Source organism: Neoarius graeffei, chromosome 20, assembly GCF_027579695.1.
Source record: "Neoarius graeffei isolate fNeoGra1 chromosome 20, fNeoGra1.pri, whole genome shotgun sequence".
Lineage (NCBI taxonomy): Eukaryota > Metazoa > Chordata > Actinopteri > Siluriformes > Ariidae > Neoarius > Neoarius graeffei.
In genome coordinates, this window is record NC_083588.1 from 21,454,119 (window position 1) to 21,474,057 (window position 19,939).

Genomic DNA, 19,939 nt, shown 5'->3' on the forward strand with positions numbered 1-19,939 from the left:
CTTTTTAGTTGCGAATTACGAGTATTTCCACTTTCATCTCTATGTGATACACAAGTTGTGATCGGCAGAAAATCGGCATATTTTAATTTTGACCGGCCGGTCGCCGGTCATGGCCGATCACGTGAAAATCGGCCGATTCCGATCGGCAGCCGGTCAATCGGTGCATCTCTGGTGTTGTGAAGATCAGACTTTGATAGATCCCTGTTCTTTAAAAAAAAAACAGGGTGCCCACTCACAACTGATTATCATCCCATTGATTGAAAACATCTGACTCTAATTTCACCTTCAAAATAACTGCTAATCCTAGAGATTCACATACTTTTGCCACTCAAAGATATGTAATATTGGATCATTTTCCTCAATAAATAAATGACAAAGTATAATATTTTGTCTCATTTGTTTAACTAGGTTCTTTTTATCTACTTTTAGAACTTGTGTGAAAATCTGATGATATTTTAGGTCATATTTATGCAGAAATATAGAAAATTCTAAAGGGTTCACAAACTTTCAAGCAGCACTAAGTCTGAGTGAAAAATGCTGTGGTGAGTGTGCGTGGAAGAAGAGTCTTGGGACAGAAATCTTAGTTTCTCAGTTGTTAGCCTGTGCTACTGATGAACCCTACGCCGGCTGGAAGGTGACTTCACTGCTGCGCTGACAGCGCCAACATGCAGGTCAGCTAGCATTGGCCTACGAGAATGCTGATATAAAGGAGTGTGTGTATGTATTATAATAATAATAATAATAATAATAATAATAATAATAGCAGCTTTTTTGTGGTATATCAGATATATTCCACTGAGTTAGCATGATATTGAACTCATCTTCGACTCGTTCAATATCATGCTCGCTGAATGGAATATATCTGATATACCACTCAATGCCAGCTAATATTATTTAATTATTTCATGATTCTGTAAAACTTTCTATTAATTAATCTATAGAATAAGTTTTAACGGCAGCCCTCATGTTATTTTAATGTTTCTGCAAAGAAAAAGTGCATAGTGATGCGAATTTTATTTGTGGTTTTCAATATAAAACTTGGTAAAATTATTTTAGTTTGTGTATTAGTACTTTTTGAATATTTTCAGCACATTTTAATATCACAATAATACTGATAACCGTGATCATTTTTGTCAATTTGATCACCATTTCATCTCTAATCTCAAATAGGTATTTTCTTAATTTCATACTTGTTTTGGACAATGAAGCATCCAGTGAAGCTGTTCTCCAGCTTGTCAGAAGGGGCTTTGCAAGCATTCTTACATATCTGATGAAAATCCCCAACATTCTTCCTCAAGAGTTCTGCAGACACCAAGGTAAAACAAACACCATTTCAACTGTAGTGAATGAACTGGAAATGCAGGACCTTACTAGAGAGTACTAAGAAGAGGAAGTGTTTGTGCATGGAGCCCACTGACAGTAAACTAATGATGGGTATATCCACAAGCAGTGAACTAGTCTTGGTTCAAGTCCCTGCAGACCCCATAAAAGGCAAAGCTCATTGCACTGAAAACAAGAAACGGACATTTAGTTGTCAAAAGAGCACCCCCAATGGGCAGAGTGTGCTAAACCATAAAGTAGTATCACACTGTCATCTACCAGAGACACAGACTAACTCACATTTTATAGCATGCCATTTCTTAGCAAAAATTACAGCAATTTTTCTAAAAGAATGGCTAGTGTTATTCATCTTAACCCTCTGGGGTCTGAGGGTATTTTTTGGCACTAATGATTTTGGCATGCTCTGATGTTGTTAATTTCAACAAATCTAAACAGTATTTTCAAAGTCATATGACTTTTTTTGTATTCAGCACAAGTTCAGTTACAATAATATCTGTGTAATATGTCATGATTGTACTTTTAGAAAAATAACAAATGAAGCTGTTGTAAAAAGCAGTTTTCGAACTGTGTTGGAATGTGTGAAAAACATTACATGGTCACTTGAGGTGATTTTGTTCAGTCTCAGGAACGTGTCAAGTACAAAAACTTAAATCTGCTCCATTGATTTGGACAGTTAACTGGCCATCAAAAAATTTATGTCCTACTGTTTTGGGATAAAGGGTGGGCAGTGGAAGGGGTATTCAATGAGAAGAGTAAAAAACTCCATTCCATTCAATGAGAAGAGTGAATACCCCTCCCATAGCCAACTTTTAATCCAATCAGGTCAAGTGACCAAAACAGTTCGTCACAATGGGTAAGGTCATGTTTTTTTTCCACACATTCCAACAGAGTTCTAAAACTGCTTTTTACAACAGCTTCATTTATTGGTTATTTATTTTAAAAGTATAGTCATGATATACATACTACATAAATATTATTGTACCTGAACACACACACAAAAAAAGTCATATGACTGAAAATACTGCTTAGATTTGTTGAAACTGACCACGTCAGAGCATGCCAAAATCATTAGCGTGCCAGAAAAAAATGAATAAAAAAAATAAAAGAGAGCAAACAAGCACCAGTACGCATTTTATTTATTCAAGAAGCCATGCAAATCCATTATGCACTACATCGCACGCATATCACCTGACATGCTCATAAGAAATATTTACACTTACGAGTTGAGCTTTGGCTCGATCGAGTCAAAGTTCAAAATGACACTGCTCATCATCAGTGTTGCAGTTCTCAAGAGCCAATGAAATACTGAAATTAAATCGCTGTCCTGAATCATCCAAAGCGCCTCCTGAGCATCAAATTGGCGTGCCATCTCGCAACAAGTTTAACCTCCAAACAGGTAGCCTAAACTATGGCTGACAGAGGTGGGGTTTACATTAGACCGTATCAGCGGATCATCAGATTAACGTTTTTAAAAACGATTAGCATGCACACAGCAATGCCAATACATGATTCGTGTGCACACAGCAACGCCAATACACGGATACGCTAATCACATGACTAATTAGACGGCACGCAAGTTGAAATGTGTAAATGGGTAATGTGTAAATTTCTCCTCAGCGGCTCGGCAGGCATCCTGCGCTCCAAATCACTCTGCCCTGAACAGCGAGTGCCCTCTGGAGGGTGCGCACTCCGGCCCTGCGCAGCTCACAGAGCGCGCGAGTGAAGCGCACGAGCAGTGATTCGGGACTGAGCCGCTGTGTGTGTGATCCCAGTGCATATCAGGCATGCGCAAGTCACTCACCACTTGCAAGTGGAAGGATGGCAAGCCTAAAGACAATCATAACTACACAATGGGCAGTATTTGCAGTATTTTCATACTTTTATACTCTTTAATGAAAGGTGATACAAGGCGGAAGTCCGTGCCATTTTTCAGCAGTCGCGTCACATGACCAACGCCAGCGAATCAGGAAGGTGGATGTCACAGTGACGTTGTCCAATGACGACGTCAGCTAGAGCTCAGCACAGCGTATCCGCGTATCCTCAATGTTTACACAGCACCGGACCAGACACGAACTGGGTTGAATACGTGGGCCCTGGCGGATTCCCGTTTCCCGGCGTTTTAATGTGAACGAACAGTGCATCCGCGAAGAAAACGAGACAGATACGGTCTAATGTAAACTTGGCCAGAGTTTATCCTGTTTACGGTGGACATTCCCACCGTGAAAGAGAAACCCATCGAAACCGAAAGAGTGAAAGTAATTATCATTCCATTACCATGTGAATAGTCTTTTGTGAATGCATAAGTGGGCACTCAGCGCTCCTACTCAGGTGTGACTGAGGCCCTGTCCACACGGCAACAGATTCAGGTGAATCTGATAAAATTGTTTATCATTTCGGCCTGGCGTCCACACGGCACCAGCGTTTTGGGTGCCCCAAAACGAAATCTTTTGAGAACTGGTTCCAGAGTGGAAAAATCTGGCAACGGCGCTGTTGCGAAGTCGTCTGGATGAGTAGAACGGATTTGTTTACGATGACGTCACAACCACATGACTGGTCAGTGCTTCACGCCGGGTAGAAGTGTAACGAACTCGATGCAAGTCATCAACAAATCCTATAACTTGGTTCATGAAATGCGCTTACAAAGTATCTTCACTGCTTTCCAAAAACAAAAACAATCCCGCCAGCAAAAATAGGGAAAAAAAAAAAAAAAAGGAGTGATCTCACCTCTTCAGATGTTGGTTTAAGTCCGACAATACATTCCTCAAAAAGGGCGTAGAAGAACAAAGTAATCCATCAACGTGTAGCATTCAATTTATTCTGGACCATTAAAGAATTCTGGAGGATATCAGAATGTTGGCGTACCGGCTTCTATCTACCCCCATTCATTCCTCTTTCCACGTCTTTCGTTTTACGCTACTGATTAATAATCAAAACTTTATGTGGCTGATGCTACAGAAGAAGGGGTTTTTGCGCATGCGTCTACTTCTTCTATTTTTCTGGTGTCTCCGATGGGACCGTCTTACAGCGCACGTAGAGGTGTGGCATGTGTATTGCATCGTTTTCAGCAAGCGTTGCGTTGCCAGATGTACCTGATATTTTACTGATCCGTTGCCCATGCGGACGCGATATTTTTTTTTTTTAAATCTCGTTGCCGTTGTCGTGTGGATGTAGCCTCAGTAAGGCGACAAGTTTTATGTTTCATCTAATTTAGGTAATTAAAAAAATATAATATTGTTTGGCAGTGGGCACATAGGAGAGTGTAAAGTATAAAGTCTGTCAATATATTTATCATGCTTGGATAATAAAAACTCAAACATACTGATCTAAATACATGACCTACTCATTCTAAACCTGCGGAGCTTCGCCAGCGAAACTCTCGACCCCAGAGGGTTAATTCATATGTGGTTTGGATTGGTTTCTTACAAGTTATTAATGCGTCAAGAACATAATTATTTAATTAAATGAATGAGGTCCACTGAGTTTAAAAGCACGTATGCAGTATGAAGCACAGTTCCAGATACAGCCTCAAAGCCTTTATCATGCTTGTATCAGAATGAAGCCTCATGACCCATAGAGTAACGCAACTGGTTCATTTGGCATGCTGAGTCCTAGATAAACAGAAGTGAAGAACCGTAACTTGCTGTTTTTTTTTTCTTGGCACCACGTTTAAACCATGTCAAAATGAGAGCTTTAATTCATGCATATTTTGCATTCTGAGTACAAGAAATACTAAATAAACAATAGAGGTAAACAGAACTTTGAACTCATTCTTTTGCACATAGGATTATAATTGTTACACTGTCATAACATTGTCAACTATTTTAGAGTTTATTAAAATGCATATTTACTACTTCCAGCATTAAAACATTTGCGTTTTGTGCTGAATAATCAAGATTTTTACAGCCTCAGGGATGAGAATGAAAAATATTTAAAAAGTCTGAAAAAAACAGGGCGGGGCCCATGGCCCAGGGGGGCGGGGCCCATAGCCCAATGGGGCGGGGCCCATGGCCCGGGGGGCGGGGCCCAGGGGTTCCAGGGGCTAATGATTTTTGGCTTTTTTTTTTTTTACCCCAAAACCATTAATTTTATCAGCAAAAAGTTGCAATGTATTTGGAAATAAATTCCTCTTCTTGGTGGACTACCAGGTGAAAATGATTAATATGGTACAAGAGACTTGTTTTTAATCAATTCACATTTGATGAGTTCAAAAAATCAATGCACCTTTTAATATAAACGAGCTCTACAGTATTATATAGAGATCTTGCAGTCACGTGACCGGAAAGTACACAACCCCCATCTTGTCGGTCAAAAACACCGCTGAATACTGCTGCACTCGTGTACAGAATGGATCAATTTCAACCGACGGACTACACGGCTCATTTTTCTAATGAACAGATAACTATATGTCTAAAATAAACGATCTACAGATTTGTGACCCTTATGGTTTACCGGACGGAGTTTTCATGACCGGATTTTGAACTGCCAGCGGAATACCCAGACGTGTATGATTACCTCATCAACTTTCCCTCGCTGTTCAGTGGTGAAGCACTGCGTGCTTATAAATCTCTGGACAGTTTTCTTTACAGAAATTCAGGATTTGTCAGCGACTCAGATGTGGCATCTTGTAAACAAGAAAATAATACTCATTGGATGGGTAAGTCACTTAAGTATTGAGTATAGCACTGACCAGCCGATTATAGAATAGAATAAGGTAATTCCAAATCGTCCGTGTTGTTTACATGGATCTGGCGTTGGAGAGGTAGAGGCTTGGCAGTGGAGGTTTGAGTAGCTGTTTTCTGAGCTTAGTCAACAGGCCGGCTCTGCCTGTAGCCTCGCTTTTGCTTCGGCTCCCGGCGCCACCTCCTTCGCTTTGCTTCCAGTAACAATCCACGGAGACCCCGCTGGTCTCGCCATCTCGTCCGGAATATTTTTTTTTTCTCGTCCGGAATGTTGTGCATGCGATGGAAATCGCTACAAACTGTCATTTTCTGCTGGAAACCAATGTCCAGTTAGTCCATACGGTTGTAGTGGATATTCAAGTCCGGTACAGACGAACAACACGCAAAAATACACACAAAAAACATAAAAAACGTGCACAGGTAGGGAGAGCTTGTAGCCGCAGCCGTTGTAGTAGAATTGTATATAGTAGGGTTTTCCAGAAGAAAAGGTAGAAGTAAAAGAAGAAGTAGAACCAGAAGTAGAAGGCGGAATATGGCGTTTGACCGACACGATGGCGTCCATCACAATCTGGATCGGCTGTGACGTCACATGCAAGTGCTCCATTTCTGCATTTTTGCTATTCATGTCTTTGAATACTCTAATCCTTTACAATGAAGTGCAAACCAGAAAAAAGTTCTGTCATATAATTCTCTGAAGCTTTCTTCTGATGTTATCATGGTAGCAGGAGCTCTTGCATATTAAGCAGGCAACATTCAACATCACTCATCACTTCCCTTTCAACTGTTGTGTGTACTAACTAGGTTTTATCTGGACAGGATGTTGTGTAATGTAATGCATATACCATACGGTCAATTTGAAGATCGAGATGGTGATTTTGAGTTAAAGAACAGGCATGTACAATGGGCATTACAAATTGGAAAAAAATTTTTAAATCAAAAACTATAAGTTCATCTCGGCCTAAAAAAATGTGGGCAGACGCTCCCGCGCGGCACATCCCAGCAATTCCCCCCCATGAAATGAGCAATAAGTAGGAGAGTTATACACGGTATCATACCTAAAATTTTATCAGAAATATAGATATGATACTATGATTCTCCCCAACATGCTACATTAGACAAGCTAACCTCATTTATAAAAAGATACACACATATATGACGTGTATTTGATATATATGTGATATATATGATGTAGGGCGGCACAGTGGTGTAGTGGTTAGCGCTGTCGCCTCGCAGCAAGAAGGTCCGGGTTCGAGCCCCGTGGCCGGCGAGGGCCTTTCTGTGTGGAGTTTGCATGTTCTCCCCGTGTCCGCGTGGGTTTCCTCCGGGTGCTCCGGTTTCCCCCACAGTCCAAAGACATGCAGGTTAGGTTAACTGGTGACTCTAAATTGACCGTAGGTGTGAATGTGAGTGTGAATGGTTGTCTGTGTCTATGTGTCAGCCCTGTGATGACCTGGCGACTTGTCCAAGGTGTACCCCGCCTCTCGCCCGTAGTCAGCTGGGATAGGCTCCAGCTTGCCTGCGACCCTGTAGAACAGGATAAAGCGGCTACAGATAATGAGATGAGATATATGATGTATATTCATACATTGTTACTTTACGGAAATCTTCAATAAGTTTGGTCTTTTCATGACAGCCTGTTGTAGACCTATAATGCACATGAAATGACACTCCTCACCTCAACATGTCCTTTACAATCATTTAAGCCGCCATGGGCAATGCTGAAATCACTGCTGCAAACAGTACATTGCGCGAAACTGTCATTATTTTCTACCCTTATTAGACAGGGAGATTCTTTTGTGTAATCTGAGCTGAAGTGGGTTTTGTACTTTCGTTTTTTGGGGCGCGCGCTCTCTCTCTGCTATGCCGGTCAGTCCTCGAGAAAAGGGATAAAAGCCCGCCCACACTGAAAGCTGATTGGCTTATTTTGCTGAGTAACCCAATCAGGATGCTCTTTGTCTGGCATGCGCTACATGAACAGGCACACAGGCAGTGTTGCCACATTGGGTGGTTTTAAGTGCATTTTGGCGGGTTTTGAACATATTTTGGGATGGAAAACGTCAGCAATATCTGGCAACACTGCACACAGTCTCCCTCGCGCGCGCACATTCTAAGATGCGTGATGCAGACCTTAATGTTGCGCGCGCACGCTCTTGCTTGCTTCCATCAATATGCAGGAGACTCCCAGAAGTTCTGGGAGACTTGGGATGTCTGCGTTATAAGGTGACCACAGATCGTTAATCATACCCCCCCCAAAAAAAAATTTCTCAACGGATTTACATCGATCTCAAAAACGATCATTTTGGTCTGAAAAAGTCGGAAATCCACCGATCGGCGGAAAATTCTCATCCCTGCAGCCTTGAGATGGAGTCAGAAGCAAAAAGAAAATATTCACTTTTATGGCAACATTTTACAATGGAATTAACTAATAAGATACATTGTAACTTGTATTTATCATTGTTATTACGCCTGTTTTACCATTAGCATTGTTTTTCACATTGACATCATTAAATTACTACTTCTCCTCCCCAAAGCCCGCAACGGCCATAAGGGCACCACTGATGACATTTAACAGTCCATCATTGGTGTGTCTAGGGCATTTAAACTTGACAGAGCCCATTCCTCTCCAAGCTTGATAAATGGACAACTTAGAGTAGCCAGTTAGCCTAACTGCAAGTCTTTGGACTGTGGGGAAAACTGGAGCACCCAGAGAAAACCCACAGATACCCCTTTTCCACCAAATCAGTTCCAGGGCTGGTTCGGGGCCAGTGCTGGTGCTGGTTCACAACTCATTCAACTTGCGAGCCAGCTGAGAACCAGTTTGCTTTTCCATAGCTCAGGGTACTAAGGGGAGCCATGTCATTACGTCGCTGTATACGTCAGTTACGTCACTGCGTTTGCATAAACCTTGGTGCGAACATAGAAGCAACAACAACACGGAGAAGAAGAAGCAGCAACAACAACAATAATGGATGACTTCACGTTTGTACAGCTGCTGCTTCTGGCTTTACGGTGCTTCATTGGGATCAGAAAACGGCAGATCCAATATGTTTGTGTTGATCGACAGGTTTTGAGTGGACGGCGATTACGTTCAAGGAGACAGGTAATAACCTAATAACGTTTTGACTCTTACTTACACTGAATGAGAGATAGGGCTGTGCCGATAGACGATGCCATCGTCCATTGATGATGGTGGTCATCTATCACGATGGAGAGCCACCATCGTGATACCACGCCCCCTCCTGTCATAAACATGCATATACGGTATCATCTGGGCCTATTTAACCTAAAAAGTTAGTTTTTTGTTAGTTTAGTTAGTTAGTTTTGTTTAATATATAAATATATTATATAACAATTATATATAAATACATAATTATATAAATCATTATAAAGTAATATCCTATTACCACTTGTTCACGTAGGCTATGGTGCAGGGACGTGCTAGTGAACATAAAATGTGGTTACACAAATACAGTATGCTACTAATAATAAATTTTGATTTCAATTTTTAGCCTACACTATACTTTTAATGTAAAATTTGTCATGTTGTTCAAACAAATAGACACTATTAACGACTTCAGTCGGGAAATATTGCACCTTATCAAACGGCAGTGAAGCGCAGACTTCGGCAGAAGTCAAATAACTTTAATCTGGTAAATAGGCCTACTTTCAGACACAAAATGGTCCACTCTAAGCCATAATGTCAAACCAAATGGAAGAATGAAGGTGATTCTGATAAATGTAAAGACAGTAAAAAAAAAAATTAAATCATGATTTTAAAAGCTGGCGCAATAATTCAAACACTAATAAATTGGAAAAATTAGCGCGTTCAAGTGGCGGCACGGTGGTGTAGTGGTTAGTGCTGTCGCCTCACAGCAAGAAGGTCCGGGTTCGAGCCCCGTGGCCGGCGAGGGCCTTTCTGTGTGGAGTTTGCATGTTCTCCCCGTGTCCGCGTGGGTTTCCTCCGGGTGCTCCGGTTTCCCCCACAGTCCAAAGACATGCAGGTTAGGTTAACTGGTGACTCTAAATTGACCGTAGGTGTGAATGTGAGTGTGAATGGTTGTCTGTGTCTATGTGTCAGCCCTGTGATGACCTGGCAACTTGTCCAGGGTGTACCCCGCCTTTCGCCCGTAGTCAGCTGGGATAGGCTCCAGCTCGCCTGCAACCCTGCAGAACAGGATAAAGCGGCTAGAGATAATGAGATGAGATGAGAGCGCGTTCAAGTGCGCACTAAAGGCCGAAACGCATCATCAATTGATATGGTGTAAATAAACAGTCACTACGTTTACATGCACATAGAGAGAATCGAATTTCTGCCGTTGCTCGACTGAAATCGAAGTTCAAAATACCATGTATACACCTTAATTCGGCTGAAATTGAACCGAACTTGATTTCTCGGAATCGAGCTACACGACCTAGTTTATGCGATTTCTGCCGAGCTACTTTGTGCATGTATACCCTATCGAGCGAGTTGTCGAGCTACTTCCGGAAGTGACGAGTGACGAGACCACAAGCGGGAAACACAACAGCCTCGGTCGGCATGACAACGAATCATGACAACGGCATGAATCGTTTCTTTTTGTGGCATTGTTTGCACTGTTAAAATTTAGCTCACTTACTGTATCACCAAATACATCTGTACAGCTGTTGCATAGCTGTGAATTGTGTACATAAACAAGTCATTGTATTTGTGTGTGTATATATATATATATATATATATATATATATAAATATTAAAAAATCTCTCCTTCTCACCCCCGGCGGGGGGGGGTGGTATCCATGTCATCCTCAAGCTCGGGTCCTCTACCAGAGGCCTGGGAGTTTGAGGGTTCTGCGCAGTATCTTCGATGTTCCTAGGACTGCGCTCTTCTGGACTGAGGCTTCAGATGTTGTTCCTGGGATTTGCTGGAGCCACTCTCCCAGTTTGGGGGTTACTGCCCCAAGTGCCCCCACTACCACGGGGACCACGCAACCCTTGACCTTCCACATCCGTTCCAGCTGCTCTTTCAACCCTTGATACTTCTCAAGTTTCTCATGTTCCTTCTTCCTGATGTTGGCGTCAGCTGGGATCGCCACATCTATCACCACCACCCTCTTCTGCTCTTTGTCCACCACCACTATGTCCGGTTGGTTAGCCAGGATCTGTTTGTCAGTCTGGAAGCTGAAGTCCCACAGAATCTTGGCCCTGTTGTTCTCAGCCACCTTCTGTGGTATGGCCCATTGGGACTTGGGTATTTCTATTCCATACTGGTTGCAGATGTTCCTGTATACTATCCCAGCCACTTGGTTGTGCCTCTCCATGTACGCTGATCCAGCTAGCATCTTACACCCTGCTACTATGTGCTGGACTGTTTCAGGGGCTTCTTTGCACAGTCTGCATCTTGGGTCTGATCTACTCTGGTAGATCCTGGCCTCTATGGCTCTTGTGCTTATGGCCTGTTCTTGTGCTGCCATGATTAGTGCCTCTGTGCTGTCTGTCAGTCCTGCATTATCCAGCCACTGGTAGGATTTCTTGATATCAGCCACTTCCTCTATCTGACGGTGGTACATGCCATGTAGGGGTTTGTCTCTCCAGGTTGTCTGTTCCTCCTCCTCCTCTGCACTCTCATCAGGGTTCTGCTGCCTGAGACATTCACTTAGCAGTTCATCCTTTGGGGCCATCTTTCTGATGTATTCTCGGATTTTCGATGTTTCATCCTGGACCGTGGTCTTGACGCTCACTCGCCCTCGGCCTCCCTCTTTCCGCTTAGTGTATAGTCTCAGGGTGCTGGACTTGGGGTGGAACCCTCCATGCATGGTGAGGAGCTTTCTAGTCTTGATATCTGTGGCTTCTATCTCCTCCTTTGGCCAGTTTATGATACCAGCGGGGTATCTGATGACTGGTAGTGCGTACATGTTGATGGCTCGGACCTTGTTTTTACCATTCAGCTGACTTTTCAGGACCTGCCTTACTCTCTGGAGGTATTTGGCTGTGGTTGACTTCCTTGTGGCCTCTTCATGGTTTCCATTAGCCTGTGGGATGCCAAGGTACTTGTAGCTGTCTTGGATATCACCTATGTTGCCCTCTGGTAGGCCAATCCCTTCAGTCCGGATCATCTTGCCTCTCTTTGAGACCATCCGGCCACACTTGTCCAATCCAAATGACATCCCTGTGTCATCGCTGTAGATCCGGGTGGTGTGGATCAGCGAGTCTATTTCTCGCTCGTTCCTGGCATACAGCTTGATGTCATCCATGTAGAGCAGGTGGCTGATTGTTGCCCCACTACGGAATCGGTACCCGTAGCCGCTCTTCGTGATGATCTGACTGAGGGGGTTCAGGCCTATGCAGAACAGCAGTGGTGATAGCGCATCTCCTTGGTATATGCCGCACTTGATGTTGACTTGGGCAATGGGTTTTGAGTTGGCCTCTAGGGTTGTCTTCCACATTTCCATTGAGTTCTGTATGAAGGTCCTTAGGTTCCTGTTGATCTTATACAGTTCCAGACATTCCAGTATCCATGTGTGTGGCATTGAGTCGTAGGCTTTCTTGTAGTCAATCCAGGCAGTGCACAGGTTGGTCTGTCTCTTCTTACAGTCTCGGGCGACTGTTCTATCGACCAGTAGCTGGTGCTTGGCTCCTCTGGTGTTACTGCCAATTCCTTTCTGTGCCTCGCTCATGTATTGAGCCACATGCTTACTCATTTTTGCCGCAATGATGCCTGACAGGGCCTTCCATGTTGTGCAGAGACAGGTAATTGGCCGGTAGTTGGATGGGATGGGTCCCTTCTGGGGGTCCTTCATGATTAGGACTGTCCTGCCTTGGGTTAGCCATTCTGGGTGGGTTCCATCCCTCAGCAGCTGGTTCATCTGTGCTGCTAGGCGTTCATGGAGTGCAGTTAGCTTCTTCAGCCAGTACGTATGGATCATATCGGGGCCTGGTGCTGTCCAGCTCTTCATCTTTGACACTCTTTCTTGGACGTCTGCCATTGAGATGGTTACTGGTTCTTGTTCTGGAGGTTGCTGTGGTCAGCTCTTAGGTCAACTAACCATTGGGCATCAGTGTTGTGTGATGCCTTTCTTTCCCATACGTCTTTCCAGTATTTTTCCACCTCAGCTCTTGGTGGGTCTGACCGGTTGTTGTTCCCCTGCCATTGAGAGTACACCTTGGCTGGTTCAGTGGAGAACAGCTTGTTTATTCTCCTGGCCTCTCCCTCCTTGGTGTATCTCTTCAACCGGGTGGCCAGAGATGTTAGTCGCTGTTTGGCAGTTTCGAGTGCCTCTGGTATGGAGAGTGAGTTGTACTTCCTGGGCGCCCCTTTATTCACCATGTTCCCTTTCTGTAGTTCAGCTAGCTGGCTAACTTCTCTCCTTGCTGCCTTTATCTTGGCCTCTAATCGTCTCTTCCATGGTGGATACTGTTTGTTATGTCCCGAGCCCACCTTGTGTCCAAGCATCTCCATGATTACTGTTGCTGTACTGTGTATCAGCTTGTTGGTCTCAGTGATGGTTCTTGTGGAGATTGTCTTCAGAGCAGCATTCACATCTACTAGTAGATCTTCTGAAGGTACTTGGCAACTCAGCTTCGGTATTCGTCGGGGGCTCCAGGTTTCCAGTTGGGTCATGATCTTCCTTCTCAGGTCAGCAGCTCTTGTGTTGAGGCTGTTAGCTGTTGGGGCTTGGTACCCAATCTCTGGTTGTGGGGATGATGACATCTCCCCGCTGACCTGTCTTCCTGGCTCCCCCTTGCCGTAGCATCGTTGTTGTATTTCATTAATCTCTAGTTGTGATAGCAGATTTCGATTATGGATGTTGGAACACTGGGCTAATAGCTGTTTCTTTGTTAGCCTTGATTGTGGGTTTCGAAGTATCCAATGGTCCCACATTCTCTGCATGTATCCCCTCTCTCTGGGATTGCTTGTATAGTAGCATTCCAGCAAATCCATATTTTCTGTCCTCGTCCATCGATGTCTTGTTCCAGTAGCCCATTTCTCATCAGTTTGCCCTGGTTCCCTAGCAACTGACGCAGACCTTGTTGACCCGGGCGACGTCTGAGCCGGTATGACTATCAGTTATGTTTTCACTCATTCCTGAGGTAGGCTGATATATCATGAGGGGTTTTGCCTAAGGACCCTTACTGGATGATGTTTTGCCCCGACCGGGATTCAAACCCCGATCTCCTGCGTCGTAGTCAGTGAGCATTACCACTGTACTATCCAGCTGAGATATATATATATATATATATATATATTAAAAATAAATAAATAAATAAGGGTTGGGCGGTGTCCAAATTTTGATACCTTTAAACTGTCTCTGTGTTTTCCCGGGGTATACGGTATTCCCGAGAAAAAAATATTTTGTTTCGGCCTACTGTGTAACGTGCGCCTATGCCTCAAATGTACTATTTAAAAGCAGCATAGCGAATTGTGTGCATTGTGGTATGGATTAAGCAGCAAAGCAAATTTTGTGCATTGATGAATGGATTAAGAGATATTTCAAAGCATCACGCAACTCTTCCTTAATCTTGAAAATAGCATTCAACTGTCGTTTACACATGGCTGCGTTGAAACGCCATTTACAGCACTATTTCACCTACTCCATCAAAAAAAAGTACACGATGAGCAGGATCATACCCTTTCAAGCATGGGAAATAAAAAAAAGAAAAAGAATCAACCAACACCCAAATCCGTTTAGACTGCGCGATAAACCATATTCTTCAGCGCAAATGAGGCGAACCTAATTCAAATGCGTGATAGCTGCACAAGGCAAAATCATATGGGCCCACGTCATGCCATGGCGGGGAAATTAATAATCAAATGGCCTTACCTTGCTTAAAACGTTGTCTTGATCACATAACTCCTTACAATTATTCCACTTAAATCCATACGGTTTAACACACCCAACAAAGATAGCAAGCGCATTGCTAATTCCCACCAGAAACCTAACAGTTTACGCTACGATGTTTTCTTCCGTTTCTTCAGTAGATGACATTTCAAACGTTTATTACCCACATCCCAAATGTCATACATTATATTATTTTACCTTGTTGTTACTCATGTAACCTACTCAAAACACAACTCATTGGAGAGATCTCGTGGAAGTGGAGTACCCCAGGCTATGGTGTGCCTTAGGGGACATATTAGATTTTTCGTTTGGTTTGAAACCAAAATACTGCCACACTGCCGATGTTGTATTTTTTTTGCCACTAACTCGTTATCTTGACTTGCCATCTTTCAACCGCGGTCTCAGTCTCTCTTTTTTTTTTTAGATAGGACAGTATAGAGAGACAGGAAATGAGCGGGGGAGAGAGAGACGGGATCGGGAAATAACCTTGGGTCGGAATCGAACCCGGGTCCCCGGATTTATGGTACGGTGCCTTAGCCATCTGAGCCATGACACCTCCAGTCTCAGTCTCTTGCGAAGCTTTCTGTCAGACTCCAAATGTCACGCAGGGTTGCCATGGTAACGACATAAACAACCCTGCACGCGATGAGAACTTCTTTAGGAAATTGATAGAATTAGTGAAAATACGATCACACAGTTATTCGGGATGATCTTCAATTTATTATTTTATATTATGACCTCATGTACTCCATATTTATTTAGATACAGTGAACCCTCGCTATAACGCGGTTCATCTTTCGCGGCTTCGCTGTTTCGCGGATTTTTTTTTTTTTACAGTGCATTGTGTTCAGAATCCTGATTGGCTAAGGGACTGTAGTCTAGAAGTGAAAAAAGTTGATATTGGTCTTTCACTTACACCAGTGTCAACCGTTTCCGTGCCTCGTCTCTGTACAGCCTGCCAAATTTACGTTTGCAATTTTTTTTCCATGCCAAAACCCACAATGTCGACGAAACGTCCTGCACCGACAAAGGCACCTCCAGACGCGCCCAAAAGGCAGAGGAGGATGCTAACTATCGCAGAAAAAGTTAAACTTTTGGACATGCTGAAGGAAGGTAGAAGCTATGCTGCTGTGGGGCGCCATTACGGAATAAATGAATCTTCGGTTCGTTCCATAAAGAAGGAGGAAAATAAAATAAGGACGACAGCAGCAATGTTTTAACAAGGATGCAAAAAGGGTTGTGACTGTCCGCAACAAGACCATCGTAAGGATGGAGTCTGCTTTAGCTTTGTGGATTAAAGACTGCAGGAAAAAGAACATTACGCTGGATACCAACATTATCCGCACAAAAGCTAAAAAACTTTATGAAACCTTTGCTGACAGCGATGACATTCATGACAGCGAAGAGGAGGAGGATGTGGATCTCGGGCCATCGACGAGTGCTGTTCATGCAGTATCAAGCCCATTTAATGCCAGCAAGGGCTGGTTTGAGACATTTCAGAAGTGTTTTGGACTTAAAAATGTTTCTCTGCACGGAGAGGCTGCCTCTGCGAATACCGCTGGAGCAGAGGCATACGTGAACAACAGATTTAAAGCGATCATTGAGGAAGGGGAATATAAGCCTGAACAAGTTTTTAATATGGATGAGACAGGCTTATTTTGGAAACGAATGCCCTCTCGCACCTTTATCATGCAGGAAGAAGCCAAAGCCCCGGGATTGAAGTCAGAGGGACTGTGAAATGCGCGTGAGTCGCAATGTGTCTAACCTCGTATTCATTATTAAAAATATTATTTTACAGTATTTACAGTATTATTATTTTAAAAGTATTAAAAACTGTCAGTTATTTGCAAGAACGTTTTTTTTAATTTCTTAAACAAATGCTTTACATTTGTATTGTATAATAGTTGTAAAAAAATAAAGTTGACTATTTCACGGATTTCGCCTATCGCGGGTCCTTTTTGGAACGTAACCCCCGCGATAAACGAGGGTTCACTGTATTATATATTTTTTTAAAATGACGGTAATGAGACCGATACCGTTGGTACTTTTGGATACCTCGGGATACCTTCTTACCGTAATACCGCCCAACCCTAATATATGTGTGTGTGTGTCCAACATCTGAAGAATGTCAATAAAAACAAAACAATTGAACTTTTTGTGTGTTTATTAAGACATAAGTTAAATTGTAAGCAAAAAATGGACTTTAGAAAAATATTATTGTGCAAAATAAGTTGTCTTACAAAACAGTGGTCTGCGCCGGACAGTTTGTAGCCATAGTCTGTTAGAGCAAGCCTAACAGCTTGAACACGGAACTGCTAGTGTTGCCAGATTGGGGGTTTTAAGTGCATTTTAGCGGATTTGAACATGTTTTGGGCTGGAAAACGTCAGCAGTATCTGGCAACACTATAGCTCTTCTTCATGACGACAACCGGAAGTGTACCAACACGATGGGGTGTGTAGCGCCACGTGTGGCTCGGGTGCACAATGCACCTTGCACAACAGCCCGATTTCACTTGTGCATGTAGGATTGGATTTCTCTGGCACCCCTGCTGGGACCCTTTGCTCGATTACCAACAGCAGCTCGATTTGGACGTGCATGTAAACGTAGTCAATGAGTAATAGCTTAAGTGTAGTTTCTTCTCATAGTTTGAATACTAGTCTTTCATTGTTAGAGCAGATTAATATCTTACCGTGATCAGTGAGTGCTCGGGGAGGTTCATTTCCACCTGCGCTTTGCGCAGCTCATTTCTCCGAAGCCAGCTGTGCGCAAACGCAGTGTTGACTGCTCGGCAAACTCCAAACGCTCGGTCTGTACTGGCCCTCTGTTGCGCAAGCGAGTTGGTTATGGCCAGGTTCAAATTGTGCCCAAAACAACAGCCATTTCAATTGCCTGATGGCTGTGACAATATTCGCCCCGTTGTTATACAGTCAATCTTTTTCTCCTCTATTTTCCATTCGGCAAGTGTCTCGCGCAATGCGTCTTCTAAATTGTCTGCTGAATGTGTCTCTGGCATGAAACTCGTCTGCAGGCATTTGGACTGCATTGCCCACTCTCGGTCCACATAATGTACGGTAGCTGACATATAGGGCATCATGTTGCAGCTGGACCACATATCCGTTATCAAGGCCAAATATTCCACATCACCTAGCGCTTTTTTTTCTTTACGTGCCAAAGCCTCGGATGAGTATCTAATACTTTTAATAATAATAATAATAATAATAATAATATATTTAATAATGTGGTATTAAAATCCCCCCCGCCCACGATATGATCGTCCATCACGATGTTTGCACTGTAAACATCGTCGATGCCAATTAAGGGGACATCGCACAGCCCTAATGAGAGATGGTTATGTTAGCCTTTGTTATGAGCTAACGTTAGCCAGTGTTATGTCAGCTTTGGCGGTCTTGCTATTGTTGTTGGTCTTAACAACGCCGCCCCCCCCGACGTAAGCAGTTCTTTCCTCTGGCCCAGCAAAGAGCTGGTGCTAGCCTGGAACCGTGTTTTCTGGCCCCAGAGCCAGTTCTTTGTCAGTGGAAACAGAAAACCCGGTTCCAAACTAAGCGCTGGCCCCGAACCAGCCCTGGAACTGATTTGGTGGAAAAGGGGCAACAGACACAGGGAGAATATGCAAACTCCCATTACAGCTATTGAATATTTACAGTAATTTGCTATTTCAAAGGTGAAGTGCTTATGTTCCACAGATCTGTTATAACAACGCATCCTCCATGGTGAGGTATTACCATGCCGTCCATGATACAGAGGAGCGTGTTGCAGACCCTACTGAAAGTAGAAAATGTTAAAGCGTAATCTAATTTAATAGGCATTATATTGTGTATTATAAGATTGTAATAGCATACATAGTATTAGCACATTGCTTACTCTATTCATAGTATTCCACCCAGCCATCCATATCCGTAACCGCTTATCCTGTGTAGGGTCGCAGGCAAGTTGGAGCCTATCCCAGCTGACTATGGGCGAGAGGCGGGGTACACCCTGGACAAGTCACCAGGCCATCACAGGGCTGACACAGACACTACGTTTACATGCACATAGAGAGAATCGAATTTCTGCCGTTGCTCGACTGAAATCGAAGTTCAAAATGCCATGTATACACCTTAATTCGGCTGAAATTGAACCGAACTTGATTTCTTAGAATCGAGCTACACGACCTAGATTATGCGATTTCTGCCGAGCTAGTTAGTGCATGTATACCCTATTGAGCTATGTATTCGAGCTACTTACTTCAGCACTGCCCCTTCCGGAAGTGACAAGACCACAAGGGAAACACAACAGCCTCGGTCGGCATGACAACGAATCATGACAACGGCATGAATCTTTTCTTTTTGTGGCATTGTTTGCACTGTTAAAATTTAGCTCACTTACTGTATCACCAAATACATCTGTACAGCTGTTGCATAACTGAATTGTGTCGAAAAAACAGCCTCGGTCGGCATGACACTTCACCTTAGCCGCCCACTTTATTAGGAACACTTCTGTTCGTACATACAAACTACAAACACTCTTCTTAGAGTTTATTTTATTTTTAAAAGGGACAGTGTACAAATTAAACATTATCCTTGGGTCAGGACAGATGTCTGTCCCAGGTTATAGCAGTGCATGCTAATTTCCGCCTGTAGTCACTTTGTGAATAGCTCTTCTTCATGACGACAACCGGAAGTGTACCAACACGATGGGGCGTGTAGCGCCACCTGTGGCTCGGGTGCACAATGCACCTCATAACAATAGCTCGATTTAAACACTGTGCATGTAGGATTGGATTTCTCTGGCACCCTGCTGGGACCTTCCGCTCGATTACCGACAGCAGCTCGATTTGGATGTGCATGTAAACGTAGTCACTGATAAATCATTCACACTCACATTCATACCTATGGTCAATGTAGAGCCACCAATTAGCCTAAGCTGCATGTCTTTGGACTGTGGGGGAAACCGGAGCACCCGGAGGAAACCCATGCAGACACGGGGACATGCAAACTCCACACAGAAAGGCCCCTGTCAGCCACTGGGCCCAAATCCAGAACCTTCTTGCTGAGAGGCGACAGTGCTAACCACTACACCACCTTTCTATTCATAGTATTCT

At 43.4% G+C, this 19,939-nt stretch overlaps 1 protein-coding gene across 5 annotated transcripts in view; it reads right to left on the reverse strand.

The window, feature by feature from the left end:
• Window positions 1-19,939, reverse strand: part of LOC132868486 (ubiquitin carboxyl-terminal hydrolase 22-like) — a 182,480-nt gene that overhangs the window by 155,518 nt on the left and 7,023 nt on the right. The window contains exon 1 of one of the 5 annotated variants that reach the window (XM_060901401.1): window positions 17,528-17,707. The exons of 3 other annotated variants lie outside the window; for them this stretch is intronic. In XM_060901401.1, the coding sequence (XP_060757384.1) occupies window positions 17,528-17,557 (30 nt within the window). In that variant the 5' untranslated portion in view covers window positions 17,558-17,707. Of the gene's footprint in view, window positions 1-9,154; window positions 9,243-17,527; window positions 17,708-19,939 lie in introns of those variants that run through there. One more of the 5 variants, XM_060901397.1, reaches the window with a different exon arrangement.